The following is a 15,604-nucleotide window of genomic DNA, read 5'->3' on the forward strand; positions in this document are numbered from 1 at the left end:
AAGGTGTTCATGTCTACATACCAATTCATTACCATTAGTTTCATAACTTTTAAAGTCTCAAATGGACAAATAATACAACCTCAACATAACATATTTTGTCTTTCCCAGCCCCAATACAAAATCCACACTATGTCTACGGAGCCTCTATAGATAAAGAAGAGTACTATGATAATGCCGCCAACAAGACCCCGGCTATACCTCAAACAGAATACACAAAGAACAAAAGATACGTGACCCCAGGATGAAGTGGGGCTCACCAAGTCAGCTGGGAAGAAGGTGTATTTCTATCACTAATCAATATCTCCTGCTGTAGAACCACCTGCATCCATTTAAAGATGCAGCGCCCCCGGCAAAAGGGACGTTAGTACCGTCAAATGGTACTTGTATAAAAACAAAAAACCAATTTAAGAATTTAGAAATACAATATGAATATGATGAATTAGGGCAACAATAGCATGATATAGCTAACCGTTTAAACCAGAGCAAGCTTATTAAGAGCTATCAATATCATTTATAGGATTTAAGATGAGATCCTCTGCAACCATCTTCACACAAAGCGGCCCCACCGCCTTACCCGATGTATGTCGGTGGAGGTGTAAGTACTATACCACAACTCTACTCAAGCGGCCCCGCCGCCTCACCCCAATGTATGCGGGTGGATATATAACCACAGTACCAAGAACCTACACAAAGAGGCTATGCCACATCACCCCAATGTATGGGGGTGGAAATGCATCAACGATACCAATACCAATACAAAGCGGCTATGATTCCTCACCCAATGTATGCGGGTGGTGGTGCCACAACAATACCAAAACTATACACAAAGCGGTCGTACCGCCTCACCCCGATGTATGCGGGTGTACATGCATCAACGATATCAATACCAACATAAAGCGGCTATGCCGCCTCACCCCAATATATGCGGGTGGAGATGCAGTCCCGCAATACCATAATCCCTACACAAAGCGGTCATGCCGCCTCACCCCAATATATGCGGGTGGAGGTGTATCATAATCCCAATCTCTACACAACTTGGCATAATAACTTTCACATAAATCACGACTTAAAATTATAACATGTGGATACACAATCCATAGTTTGAAATACATCCTCAATTTATAATGCAATATGATAAGAGCATTTGAAACACAAATTGAACATATATTTTTATCACAAAACTTATCGGAATACTCGGTTTGTAATCAGCATCTTGGAACTTACAAGGATAATGGGAATTCCAATTCTTAAAGAAGAGTTTAGCCAACATACCTACCTTGAACTTTCTTACACTCTAAATGTTCCGGAATGTTAGCAACTTCAATCTATTTTGGAAATATGACAAATTGAACCAAAATTAGGAAGATGATCGTGGTTCTAGCTCATTTGAGCATTTTATCAAACACTAAGTGTGCATTAAGGTTCCAAGGTCCTTTTATGGAGAATTCCATCATCCCACAACCCAATCTTTACCGTTTTTAGCTCAACAATGTTCCTACACCCTTTTATAACACATGCATGTAAATAAACAACCCTCCTGCCCAGAAATTATCTTGCTAATTATTCATTTCTACACAAAATTCGAAAGTGAGGGTTAGAGTGTAGAATCTTACCTCTAGGATGAAGACATAGTGAGTTTCCCTTCTTAAGCTTCCAAAACATGGGCAAGAATTAAAGAACAATTATTGAAGAACACCTTCTCACTCTAGGGCACTCTCTCTCTCACTCTAAAATATCAGATTATAGCTCAAAAATGGCCCAAGGAGTGTATTCAACAAAATAGGGTCGTGTCTTAAAAACCCAAAAATGGAGCTCCGGAACAAGGTCTGCGGTCGCATGTGCGACCGCATAATGGATATGCGGACCGCATATCGGTCGCATAATTGCTGACAAAAATAATCAAAAATCTATCTGTGTATGCGGTCACTATGCGGTCCGCATAATTGTTATGCGGTCGCATAATGCACCGCACAACAGTTATGCGGTCGCATAGTCGACCGTATAGCTGCTTCCAGAATGGCCCTCTCCTGCTCACTTCTGCGGCCATTATGCGACCCACAGAGTGATTATGCAGTCGCATAATGGACCGCATAAACGCATTTTTCTGCCAAAAAATTTCCTTTACTTTCCGTTGCATTGTTCAACCCAATTCGGCACCACGAAATATTATTTTCTTTTGCAATCATTTTACGGGGTCTTACAGTCATTAATCTCTATAGTCTCAACCAGAACAATAAGCGAAGGATATCCAATCACCTTCTTCAACATGGATACATGAAACACGGGGTGTACTAAAGACATCTCTGGAGGTAGTTCAAGCTTGTAAGCCACCTGACCAATCTTATCAATGATTCTGTACTGTCCGACATACCTCAGAGTAAATTTTCCTTTCTTACCAAACCGCATTATACCCTTCATGGGGGGAACCTACAAGAATACCCAATAATCCACATGGAACTACAAATCTCTACGACGTACATCCGAATAGGAGTTCTGATGACTCTGGGCAGTTTTCAACCGTTCCTTAATGACCTTAACCTTGACCCTAGCCTGATGCATGAGGTCTAGCCCTATCAACTCTGCTTCCCCAATCTCGAAACACCCAATGAGAGATCTACATCTCCTGCCATATAGAGCCTCGAACAGTACCATCTGAATGATAGCATAATTACTGTTGTTGTAGGCAAATTCTATGAGTGGAAAATGATCATCCCAGCTACCATTGAAGTCAAGACCACAAGCGCACAACATATCCTCAAGCATCTGAGTGGTCTGCTCTGCTTTCCCATTGGTCACTAGATGAAAAGCTATATTAAGATTCACCTCGGTACCCAATCCTTGCTGAAATGTCTTCCAAAATTTAGATGTGAACTGTGCCCCTCGATCGAATAAAGTAGAAGCTCCAGTGCCATACAACCTGATTATTTCCTTGATATACAACTGAGCATATTGTTCCGCCGTGTGGGTACCCTTAAAAGGTAAGAAGTGTGCTGATTTAGTGAGTCGATCGACAATCACCCAAATAGAGTCGAACTTTCGAGGAGTGCGAGGTAGTTCTACAACAAAGTCCATATTGATCATCTCTCATTTCCACATCGGAATTTCTATGTTCTGTGCCAACCAACCGGGCCTTTGATGTTCGGTATTCACTTGCTGATAATTTGGACATCTTGCCACAAAGTCCGCTACATTCCTCTTCATATCATTCCACTAGTAGACTTCTTTAAGATCATGGTACATCTTTCGGTCATGATTCTTTCCCGGAGACCATCTACATTTGGAACAAGTAATCTCCCTTGGTACCTTAGCGTACCATCATCCATGCCAAGAGAACAAGCCATAGTCTTATGTTTATGAATGCCCTCCTTCAATTGTTCCAACAATGGATCATTGTATTGCTTCTCCTTGACTTCCATAACAAGCTATGATTCAACCCTATTTTGTATAAGTACTCCTCCTTCACTAAAGTCCACAAGGCAAACTCCCATGCTAGCCAACCGATGCACCTCCTTGGACAACGACGTTTGATATGCCCCCAAGTGAGCCAAACTACCAAATAGATTTCCGGCTAAGAGCATCAGCCACAATATTAGCCTTTCCCGGATGATAGAGAATATCAATGTAGTATTCCTTGAGTAACTCAAGCCATCTTCTCTGACTCAGATTCAATTACTCCTATTTGAAAATATATTGAAGTCTCTTATGGTCCGTGAATATATCCATATGGACCCCATACAAATAATGACGCCGAATCTTCAATGCGAAAACCACTGCCACGAGCTCTAAGTCATGTGTTGGATAATTCTTCTCATGATGCCTGAGTTGCCTAGAAGCATAAGCGATCACCTTTCCATGTTGAATCAATACATACCCTAGTACGATTCTCGAAGCATGACAATATAATACAACTACCCTCTGGTAAGGTCAACACCGGTGTCGTTGTTAATCTTGATTTCAACTCTTGGAAGCTCTTTTCACAAGCATTTGACCATTGAAACTTAATAGATCTGCGTCAATTTAGTTAACGGAGAGGCAGGATTAGAGAACCCCTCCACAAATTTTCTCTAATACCTAGCTAAGCCCAAGAAACTGCGAATCTCTGTTGGAGTTATAGGTCTCGGCAAATTCTTCACATCTGCGATCTTCTGCGGATCAGCCTTTTTTCCTTATATAGAGACAACATGAACCCATGAATGTGACAGATTCAAGCCAAAATTCATACTTCAAAAACTTTGCGTACAACTTTTTATGATATAGAGTCTCCAGAACTGCGCCGAGATGATCGGCATGGTCCTCTTGACTTCGACAAGAATATCGTCAATGAACATTATTAGAAATGAGTCAAGAAAAGGCTTAAAGGCTCGATTCATAAGTTCCATTAAAGTTGTCAGGGCACTTGTTAGCCCAAAGGACATTACTAAAAATGCGAAGTGCTCATATCGAAAGCTGTTTTAGGAATATCCTTCTCCCTGATCTTCAATTGGTGATACTCGAATCTTAAATCAATTTTGGAGAAGTACTTAGCACCCTGCAATTGGTCAAACAAGTCATATATCCTTGGCAGCGAGTACTTATTCTTGATCGTGACCTTGTTAGGTTATCGATAGTCAATACAAATTCTAAGTGGCACATCCTTCTTCCTTACATAGAGGACCGGTGCGCCCCAAGGCGACACACTTGGCCAGATGAAACCCTTCTCTAGAAAATCCTTCAACTATTCTGTTAGCTCCTTCAATTATGCCGGTTCCATTATGTGAGGTGGAATAGATATAGGCTTCGTGCCTGGCATCACATCAATCCCAAAATCAATCTCCCTATCTGGTGGGATCCTAGGGATCTCACCCGGGAAGACCTCTGAAAATTCATTTACAACTAGTACAGTCTCAAGTGTAGGTGCCTCAGCATCGCTGACCAAATGGTAAATACACCCCTTATTGATTATCTTCGTGGAGTTAAGGTAAGAAATAAACCTACCCTTCGGCACCACATTATCCTTCTTCCATTCGATAACTGGCTCATTCGAATATTCAAACTTAACAGTTCTGGTTCGACAATCATGCTTGGAAAAACCAGAATAAAGCCATTCCATCCCCATTATTACATCAAAATCAACCATCCCCAATTCAATGAGATAGACCATGATATCCCGACCACGCACCATGACAACACAATCAGTATAAGCCCGTGCGGCAATAATAGACTCACCAACCGGAGTAGATACAAAGAACGACTCATAAAGTTGTTTCGGTTCTATCCCAATTTCCATAGAAATATAAGGAGTAACATAGGACAAAGTGGAACCAGGATCAATACGTGCATACACATTATGAGATTGGACAGTCAATAAACATGTGACAACATTTGGAGAAGCCTCTAAACTCTGGTGACCCCTCATAGCATAGAAACGGCTGGCCCCTCCCGAACTCTGTGCACCACCCCTAGCTGCACCACGCCCTGTGGGTGCTGGAGTGCCTCGAGCTAGAGAAGGTGCTATAGATATAGTGGCTATAGAACTAGCTGGGTGTGTCGTACCTCTGCCCACACTATGGAGGGATGAACGACAATCCCTATGAATGTGACACCTCATACCGCACCCGTAGCATATGGTTTGGTCCGTGAAGTAGCCCCTAGATGCATCTTCCCACACCTAGGGCATGTGGGCCTCTATTGCTGCTGGAATCTTCCTCTAGGCCGACCCTGCTAGTGGGGTCCCCTATTGCCGTGACTGGGCCTAAAACGACTCCACTGCCGCTGACGGGGCCCTAATGGCAGTGCACTAACCGAAGACTGGGAAAAGGACTAGGATGGCCTTGACGACCCTCCCCTAAATGTCATCTTATCACCACCACCACCGAAAGAACGAGTAAAGTTGCACGCAGACCGGGCCATGTTGAAACCCTCTCACTCCATTATGTTCTTCAATTATCAGGTCTCCGTGGCTGGAGCAAACGCCACCTTCTTCCCATAGTTCATATCAGAATTCAAGGAAACTGTAGCAGCCTCATTAATAACCAAGGGGCTGAGGCCCTACACAAACAGGCGCACTCTTGCCTCCATAGTGGGCAGCATGAAGATGGCATACTTGGGTAGGCGTGCGAACCTCATATGGTACTCCCACACACTCATGCTACCCTTCTTCAGGCTCTCAAACTCAGCCGCATGGGCTGCCTTAGTCTCGGCAAGCAATAAATAGCCAATGAAGGCATCGACAAATTCACTCCACCTCGTTGGATGTCTCCCCTCCTCACGGGGGTCTTGCCACATCTCAAACCAAGAATAGGCCACCCCTTTTAGGCGGTAGGAGGCCAACTCCACTCCCTCTGTCTCAGTAGCACGCATAACTCGGAGGGTCTTGTGCATCTCGTTAGTAATGTTCTAGGGTTCTTCCTCAGGATCAGTACCTGTTAACACTGGAGGATCCAGCTGAAGAAACCGGTTCACCCTGGAACTTGCAGAATCCCCTTGCTGGCTAGAAGAAGCAGGTGCAACAATCGATCTCTGGGCTTGGGAAGCCACTATCTGAGCCAACATCTGTATGGCTCCCCTAAGATCCCCATTAGGAATACCAGGACCGTAAGCTGGGGATGGATGTGGAAGAGCTGCACCGTCAGTAGGAGTAGGGATTGGTGCAGCCAGAGCAGGAGTAATAGAATCAGGCGGTGTAGTAGCTAGGTGAACATCCTCACCCCTCGGGTGCTCACCAGCACCATTGGGTATAGAATGAACTGCCACTCCTGGGGAGGCATTGGCTCCTTGGCCAGTTCTTGCTTTCTTCCTGGTGGCCATATATTAAATAGTAGAGCAATGCACAAGTTAGAGGAGGAACAGTCTTACAATCAGCTCTATTGCACTATCTACAACATCAAAGAAGGGTATTATTCCTAAATGCCCAAGAAGCCTCATAATTATATATGTGGTCATCAACACACTGATAAGAAGGACTCTACCAGACACGGCTCTGAGACATCCTAGGACACTTTAAAACCTTACGCTCTGATACTAAGCTCATCACGCCCCGACCTCAGGGAGTGCAGCCGATGCTCAACCGAGATAACCTGGCCAAGCAAGCCTATACAATGCCTTTGACCTAGACTCATCCATGAATAAAGAGAAGGTACATTTCATTAACTAGACAATGAGAAAGTTACATGAAAAATCCAAAATTCATTACCGTTAGAACTTCATTCATGATTTCCCAAAATATTACATTACACATTCATAATTTAGAAGTGGAAACATATGATACATGTCATGCCCCGTTTTCTCGTAAAAGCGGGCTTCGACGTATGGTAACTCTTTTAAATGGGTATTAAAAGACAAGAGTCGCCACCTAACGATGCAAATAATTCTGTTTGACAAGTAAACGCCACCAATGATCGGGTAAGGGCTCATATTTCCTCAAAGAGAAGCTGTTAGGCACTCTTCGAGGTCCACAACTGTGGGTCTTGGCCAAAGTTTATGCTATGTGGATTAGAAAATTAAACTAGGTGATCAAATAAGCAAAGAAATGTAGAAGTTGAAAAATCTATTACAACATAAGAATTAACTATATGACTAATTGATACAGGTCTTTAAAATCACAATGAGTACAATTGCGTCGATCTATGACTAAGTGTAAACAATAAATATAAAAAAGTATGAGGGCTCTTATGTTTTTTAGCTTAAAGGATCACCCCGTGCAATATAAATAATATTTTGCAACTCCCTTAGGGTAGGGGTTGATCATATTATTCAGTGGGCACATACAATCATCTCCTGCTACCCGATTACTATGTTGAAGTTATTACTTAAAGGCGCTCTAATTCAATTCTAACCCGTATCCTATGTGTGCACTACCCGTCCCATACCTATGGTCCAGGAGGTTTTGGACCTACTATCGGGTGGTTCTACACTTTACTTAGGTTGCTCAAAATGATAAAACTAGGCGACATTCAAAATAGATAGGACTGCACACAATTGCAATGAAAGGCTCAAGTGGACCTCCACACATAAATAACAAATTGCGCGCATGCAGATTCTGCAATATACAATAGATAGATTCACAATTAAGGCATGCTAGAGTCGTTATGTCCTATAGACATAGCTTCTATGTGATCCTAGTTCACGACTTCCTACAAGCAATGTTGTTGTTTCATACTATCGAATTTGCAAATTACAGTATTATCAAACCTATAGACATGATCTCTAAGTTATTTTTTTCCATGGGGCACTGAAAGGTATTATAAAACTCTCGAACTATGCGTGTTTGATCCTATTGACATACTTTCTAGGCGAGTAACAGTATCCTATAGGAAGGATCTCTAATAGTTAGTATTTAAACGGACACATCATGCATATTCCTATAGACACATTATCTAGGCGAACAATTTAATAAGAACAACAGAAGTAGTCGATTAATTAATTAATTAATTAGAGTCCTACAGACATGGTATCTAGATGAAATATTATCAAAGGCATGCATTATTGCAATCCTATGGGTATAATAATATAGAAGTATTTACTCAAACAAACATTCTTTTAATAGTGTATGGGCATCATACCCGCTTCCCCAATTTTACTAACTCCCCAACTATTTGTTTACAAATTATTACAGGTCCAGATAATGAATATAAGTATAAATATTACACAAGGAACAACAGTAGGCCCAACAACTGGCCCAAATGAAAATAACCCAGTACTGTCTAGGGCTTCAATAGGCTCACTTCCACATGAATAGAAAGCCCAGATCCAAACGCATCTTAAACAGGATAGTATGTCCATTTGCACAGCCCAAGGCCATAAAAGAACTCATACCAAGTACAACAATTATAGATTGACCACTTAACCTAATAAATTAATGCACCACACATGAAAATCAATTAAACATCCTTGAAGCAATACCTCATAGAGACAGGATTATATGACATTTAGCAAGGTTCACATAAACACATTGGCATTTTAGAAAGCAAGAGTGACAGGATTGATTAGGCAAAGGTGATGAGAACTAGGATAATCAATAGTGCTTAATCTTCAACATGGGGAGCTTTACACATAAGACAACATAAGTTCATGCGTGAGCAATTATTCAACAAAAGGAATAGGAGTAGCATGCTGAACACAGTCAAACACTAGGAAAACATCACAGGCAAATCTACTTTAGGGTGAACACATACAATGCCAAGCTTCAAAAATCAAGCCTAAGGCATAATCTATAATTAGTTAAAGGGACTTTAGATAAGAGACTTAACATGAGAACATGGCAGATTCATAGACAAGAATAAGTGGGATACAATAGAATGTCCTACATGAGAGCCTAGTGAGACTAGCATAGCAGAACAGGTTCACTAGCAAATACTTTAGTTGAACGTGAGATTACTTTAACATGCTAAGCATCAGTCAATACTATAAGCATTTATGGTAAACAAGCAATATGTGAGTTCTAGATCAACATGACAACCAAGCATCAAACTTTGTACTAGTTGGCCACACATAGGTTTAAAGGATATGCATGAGGTTTACCATAAGGTCCAAACAATACTAAATAACTCACGATTGCACAAGTCAAATGCATATACTAGAACCCAAATAACATGGAAACATGCCCTAGATAACAACACAACCCCGGAAACGTAGCAGGTTGGGCGAGATTGACTCAACAAGGATTGGGACACATGAGTTTGTTACCATAATAATCCAGAACAAAGTAGGGAGAAGACTTAGGGTAAGCATCATGTATCAACATAGACATGGCAGGCTAAACAGGTAAAAAAGGCTATTTATGCTAAACACGTCTGGTAAGAATACACCATAGTTATAACCTAGTCAAGTTCAGATGCTAAGAATATAGAGTTACAAGAATATTTAAGAGCAAACAAGCTACAAACAAGATGGGATAGTAGGACACTGATACATGGAAGTTTCAGTGTCACAAAGCATAGAAATGAACAAAAGAGCAGCAGAACCCCAAAATCTCAGTTCGTCAGAGTTCCCAAGGGTTTCAACTGAACCCCGTGCAGTGCTCGCACTGAGAAAATAACAACAATGAAATTCTGGCGGCATTGGCTTTCAGTCGGCTCAAGTTTAGAATAGTGAGAGTGAGAGAGTAATAGCACTAATTTCGTAAAAAAATTTCAGACTACTTCGGGAAACGGGGAATGGGGTTTATATTGTGACAAATTAGGATGAAAAATCAAGGAAACAATAAATTAAACCTAAATCTGGAAAGAAAATATCACATGCAATCTACAATTGAACCAGTAAAAGAAGAATCAGAATCCAAACCCTAGTTGGAATCGAACTTGGGGCAAATCGTTCATAAGCCCCAATCACGACGGAATCAACGGAGATATACCATTTACAAGAGAGATTTTCTCTTCTCTAGTGTATAGAACCACAATCGCACCCAGAACCATAGAATCAAAGACGGATTTGTGAGAATCGAGCTTGCGATAAGTGCAATGGTAATGAAAGTTACCATAAATGAGTAATAGTAGCAAGAAAGGTAAGTAAAACTTGTGTATGGACGCGTATAAGGAAATAATAAGAAAGGATCTCTATGGCCGGCTAGGGTTTAGTGTGAGAGTGGATATGAGAGAATGCAAGGGCGGCTGGTGACGAAAATGATCTCTAGGGTTTGGTGTGAAAGTATAAAGCGAATGAGGGTTCTATCTTGAGATCAACGGTCAGGATTAAAGATGATGAGGTGGTTCTAAAAATGGGTCCAGACTGGGTTGGGTTGATGGGTTGGTTGGTTTGGGCTTCTGAAGGGTAAAATGAATGGGCCGGGTGCCTTGGGCTTATTATTTGTCCGAATATTTGCTCTATGTTGGGCTGTGAACTAAATACACAAAATTATTTAAATAAAAATAACTAACAAATAATAAAATATTACTTATGCAATAAAATAATTTAAAATAATAACTTAACATTATAAAAAATATAAAAATGCTATTTTAACGTGAATAATGTAATAAATATAATTATGCATAGAACATAGGGTATTATTGCAAAATTATGTAAATGGCTCAAAAATGCATAGGTAATTATATGAAATGAAGTAAAATATTATAAAACATATATGTATATGTAAATAATGAATTTGGATGATTAAGTCATCACAAAATAATTTGAAGGAGTAGTTAATAAAGTTTGTGCAATTAAATGTAAGAAAATTAATTTTTAAAGCTTTTAAAATTATGGAAAATTAGAAAAAAAATACTTATATGACTCTTGTAAATGCAAAATGATATTTTGAAAGTATATATGACATTTATAAAACATGATGGCAAAATTGGGTATCAATAGCTGCCCTTTTTTACCCGTGAATGATGAAAAAGTTGTGTGGTAAAGAAAAGGATGACCAATTTTTTTTGAACGAATAGAGATGAGGTGTTTTGAAAACATGGGGCCGAACCCTGGTTCTTGAGTTGCCTACATATCCCTGGTGTTACGGAAACATGCCGTGTGTAGTTCTGGATCCAACGGCAAATGTAACCAATGGATTTGTTATAAGAGTAGTTGTGTGTTTCGAAAAGGGTCTTTTGGACATGACAGGGTCGTGAGTAACTGATAATTTCAGGTGAAGCTATGAACGCAAATTTGAATATAACAGATGTACAAGCCGAATACTTGAGCGGTTACAGAACAAAGGGTAATAAATTGCTGACCGTCGGTTACATTTGAGGTTATCGAAGGATGTGAACGTTGTGAACGGAAACCGGAGTGAGAATTGCTCCTGTTTGTAGAACGGTTACCTCCCGATATTCCTGCAAAACTTAAAACATTATGCACGCAAATAGTTATATGGGGTTATTGCGAAAATGTAAACATGATGCAAATTTCCTTTGGACCATGAGAGTTATCTTTGGACGATGAGGATGATGTCCTTAGGCGATGACGTCCTGAGCCATGAAGCATATGATAAGGGATTCGTAGGCCATGGAATGGTGTCCTCGGGCCATGAGAATAGTGCCTCTAGACTATGACGTCTTTGAATAATGATATGCAATTTTGAGAGATCCTCCGGCCATGGCATGATGTGTTCGGGCTATGAGGATGATACCCTCAGACTATGATGTGTTCAGACAATGTGGCGATGTTTTAGCACGTGAAATGCGAAGATGTGGTGATACTGATCGTTTGATAGAGGAAACAGGTAATACTTAGTCATGTGCGAGAATGAAAGAAAGCAATGCTTAACCTTGTGTGAGATGAGGGCAGTGCTAAGCCCTATACAGATAATGAGGGTAGTGATTAACCCTATGTGAATGAAAGACGTTTTTAGCCTTATGCAATCATGGAGGCAGTGCTTAGCCTCGTGCAAAGAATGGAGACAGTGTTTAGTCTTCATGTAAGGGAAGGCAATGCTTATCCTTATGCAATAATGCGGAGATTGTGCTTAGTCTCACGCAAGGGAAGGCAGTGTTTAGCCTTATGTAATAATGGAGGCAGTGCTTAGCCTCATGCAATGTAGCTGAGACAGTGCTTAGTCTCATCAAAAGGGAAGGCAGTGCTTATCCTTATGTGATAATGGAGGCAGTGCTTAGCCTCATGCAATGGAGGGCAATGCTTAGCCATATGTGATAAAGAAGACAGTGCTTAGCCTTATGCAAAGGAAGGCGGTGTTTAGCCTTATGTGATATTGGAGGCAGTACTTAGCCTCTTGTAAGGGAAGACAGTGCTTAGCCTTGTGTGATAATGGAGGCAGTGCTTAGCCTCATGCAAGGGAAGGCAGTGCTAAGCCTTATGTGATAATGGAGTCAGTGCTTAGCCTCATGCAAGAGAAGGCAATGCTTATCCTTATGCCATAAATAAGGGCAGTATTTTGACCTATGGAGGAAGAGCAACGATTAAATATGAGATGGAAAAGTGACTTTTAGCTTGGCGGATTTGCGTTTGGCAACTTCTGTTGTTGTGAAGATAGTTGTCTTGTTGTATGTATATATTTGCGCATGTTCTTGTCATGTCCATTGTGCCTGCATCCAAAGAAAAATCGTGAGTTTGGGGGGAAAGTTGGTTCGTGCTCTCAATTTCTTGCTTTGCCTTCGCTCCAATCTTGAGGTCCTGTTTGAGTCACCCTGGTAACGTCTGGCTACTATAGAAAAATGAATTTTTAAAAAAATATGCATTTGTGAAAAATCTTTTAAGCAATGATGCAGTTTGTTCAAAACATGTGATGATTCATAAAACAAATAATGTTTGAATCGGAGACTGTGACACATTTTGAGACATTACAACCTTCTCAGTTCGGAATTTTGAGGACCCTCCTCAAAATTTTGCCCTAGTTTATATGCGTACTTCCGGTGATTCACTTCTTTGGTGATCCTAAACTTGATGAGATATGAGAAACTCGAGACCTTGCCCCAGTTTCTGACCATAGGGGGAAAGAAGATCTTATTATGAAGTGACCAAACCCACATGGCTGCCTACGTATCCCCTTTTAAACGAGAATCAGGTCAAGCGTAGTTCAGGTAACATCAAATAGAAAGTGCAAACATAATCTTAAGCATAATATCTCTTGACTGCGTCCGAGTTGATAGCTTTTGGCCGTATCGCTTCATCCTTTTCCACAAGTATAAGTTCTCCTTCTGTCAGTACTCGGTAAACCATGTAATGGCCTTGCCAATTGGGTGAGAATTTCCCCTTTGCTTCATCCTAATGTTGGGAGATTCGTTTCAGCACCAATTGACCCGCTGTGAATTTCCTTGACCTAACCTTTTTATTGAAATCCCTTGCCATTCTGTTATGGTAGAGTTGACTGTGGCACACTACGTTCATTCTTTTACCATCAGTGAGAGCTAGTTGTTCATACCGGTTCTGTACCCATTCCGCGTCGCTGAGCTCAGCTTCTTGTATGATTCTTAATAAAGGAATCTCAACTTCATAAGAGATAACGACTTCGGTACCTTAGAACAGTAGATAGGGGGTTTTCCCAATTGATGTACGAATTGTGGTTCGGTACCCGAGTAAAGCAAACGGTAGCTTCTTGTGCCATTGTTTGTAATTGTCTAGCCATTTTCCTCAATATCTTCTTGATTTTATTGTTGCCGGCTTCTATGGCTCCCTTCATTTGCGGCCAGTATGCTGTAGAATTTTGATGCTTGATCTTGAATGTTTCACATATGGCTTTCATTAAGTCACTATTGAGATTAGCAGCATTTTCAGTAATGATTGACTCTGGTACCTCGAATCGACAGACAATGCGATCCCGGAAAAAACCTAGTACGACCTTTTGAGTCACAACCTTATAGGATGTGGCTTCAACCCATTTTGTGAAGTAGTCTATGGAAACCAAAATGAATCTGTGTCCGTTTGAAGCAGCGGGTTCAATTGGTCCGATGACATCGATGCCTCAAGTAGAGAAAGGCCATGGTTAACTCGTTGTATTGAGTTCGTTGGGCGGCACTCGTATCATATCAGCGTGTATCTGGCATTGGTGACACTTCTGAACATATTTGATGCAGTCTGTCTCCATAGTCACCCAGAAATAACCTACTCTTAATATCTTCTTGGCCAAAACGAAACCGTTCATGTGAGGTCCGCAAGTTCCGACATGTATTTCTTCGAGCACTCTAAATGCTTCCTTGGCATCCACACATCGCAACAGTCCCAAATCAAGAGTCCTTTTTTTATAGAATTCCTCCTCTTTGAAAGAAATGGTTTGCCGATCTTTGAAGTGTGCGCTTCTGGGTGTGTTTAGCATTCTCTGGGTACTCTCCCCTTTCCAAGTATTCTTTGATATTGTGGAACCATGGATTTTCGTCAAACTCTTATTCAACATGAGGACAATAAGTTGGCTACTTATGAATTCCTATTGGGATAGGATCGAGGAAATGCTTGTCTGGATGTTGTATCATGGAAGACAAGGTAGCTAATGCATCTGTGAACTCATTCCGAATACATGGAACATGTTTGACTTATATCGTTGTGAACCTCTTGATCAATTCCAAGTATGGCAATAATTTAGTGTTCTTGGAAGCCCATTCTCCTAGTACCTAGTGTACCAACAGATCAGAATCCCCGATAACCAGCAACTCCTGAACGTTCATGTTGATGGGAAACCAGAGTCCCAAGATGCAGGCATCATATTTTGCCATATTGTTGGTTCACGGGAACCTGAGTTTTGCGGATACCGGGTAATGTTGACCGGTTTATGACACTAAAACAACTCTGATACCCACTCTCTTTAAGTCTGCTACTTCGTCAAAAAATATCTTCCCACCGTCATATGCTTCGGTAATATCTTCTCCCACAAATGACACTTCCCCGTCAGGAAAATACGTCTTCAATGGTTCGTATTCTCCGTCTACAGGATTCTCCGCCAAGTGATCAGCCAATGCTTGCCCCTTGATTGCCTTCTAAATCACATATATGATGTCGAATTTACTTAGGAATATCTGCCACTTTGCTAACTTACCCGTAGGCATGGGTTTATGAAAGATGTATTTTAGTGGATCCATCCTTGACATGAGATATATAATGTACACACATAAATAATGTCTCAACTTCAGGGCTATCCATGTCATGTAGAATACCGAACCTCGTAAGGTGTGATTTTCTTGCTCAGATAATATATCGGTTGCTCTTTCCTCACCATTTTCTCATGTTGTCCCAGAACACAGCCAAA

General features: G+C 40.9%; 1 protein-coding gene across 1 annotated transcript; it reads right to left on the minus strand.

The window, feature by feature from the left end:
• Positions 1-4,735: 4,735 nt before the first annotated feature.
• Positions 4,736-5,395, minus strand: LOC138901292 (uncharacterized). The gene has a single exon (XM_070189045.1). It carries the CDS (start codon positions 5,393-5,395, stop codon positions 4,736-4,738), a length of 660 nt encoding a protein of 219 aa, XP_070045146.1.
• Positions 5,396-15,604: the final 10,209 nt, after the last annotated feature.

The sequence above is a fragment of the Nicotiana tomentosiformis genome, chromosome 11, assembly GCF_000390325.3.
Source record: "Nicotiana tomentosiformis chromosome 11, ASM39032v3, whole genome shotgun sequence".
Lineage (NCBI taxonomy): Eukaryota > Viridiplantae > Streptophyta > Magnoliopsida > Solanales > Solanaceae > Nicotiana > Nicotiana tomentosiformis.

Excerpts from the sequence above, each read along its gene's own strand:
- LOC138901292 (XM_070189045.1), bottom strand. The coding sequence starts at position 5,395 with ATGAGGGGTCACCAGAGTTTAGAGGCTTCTCCAAATGTTGTCACATGT.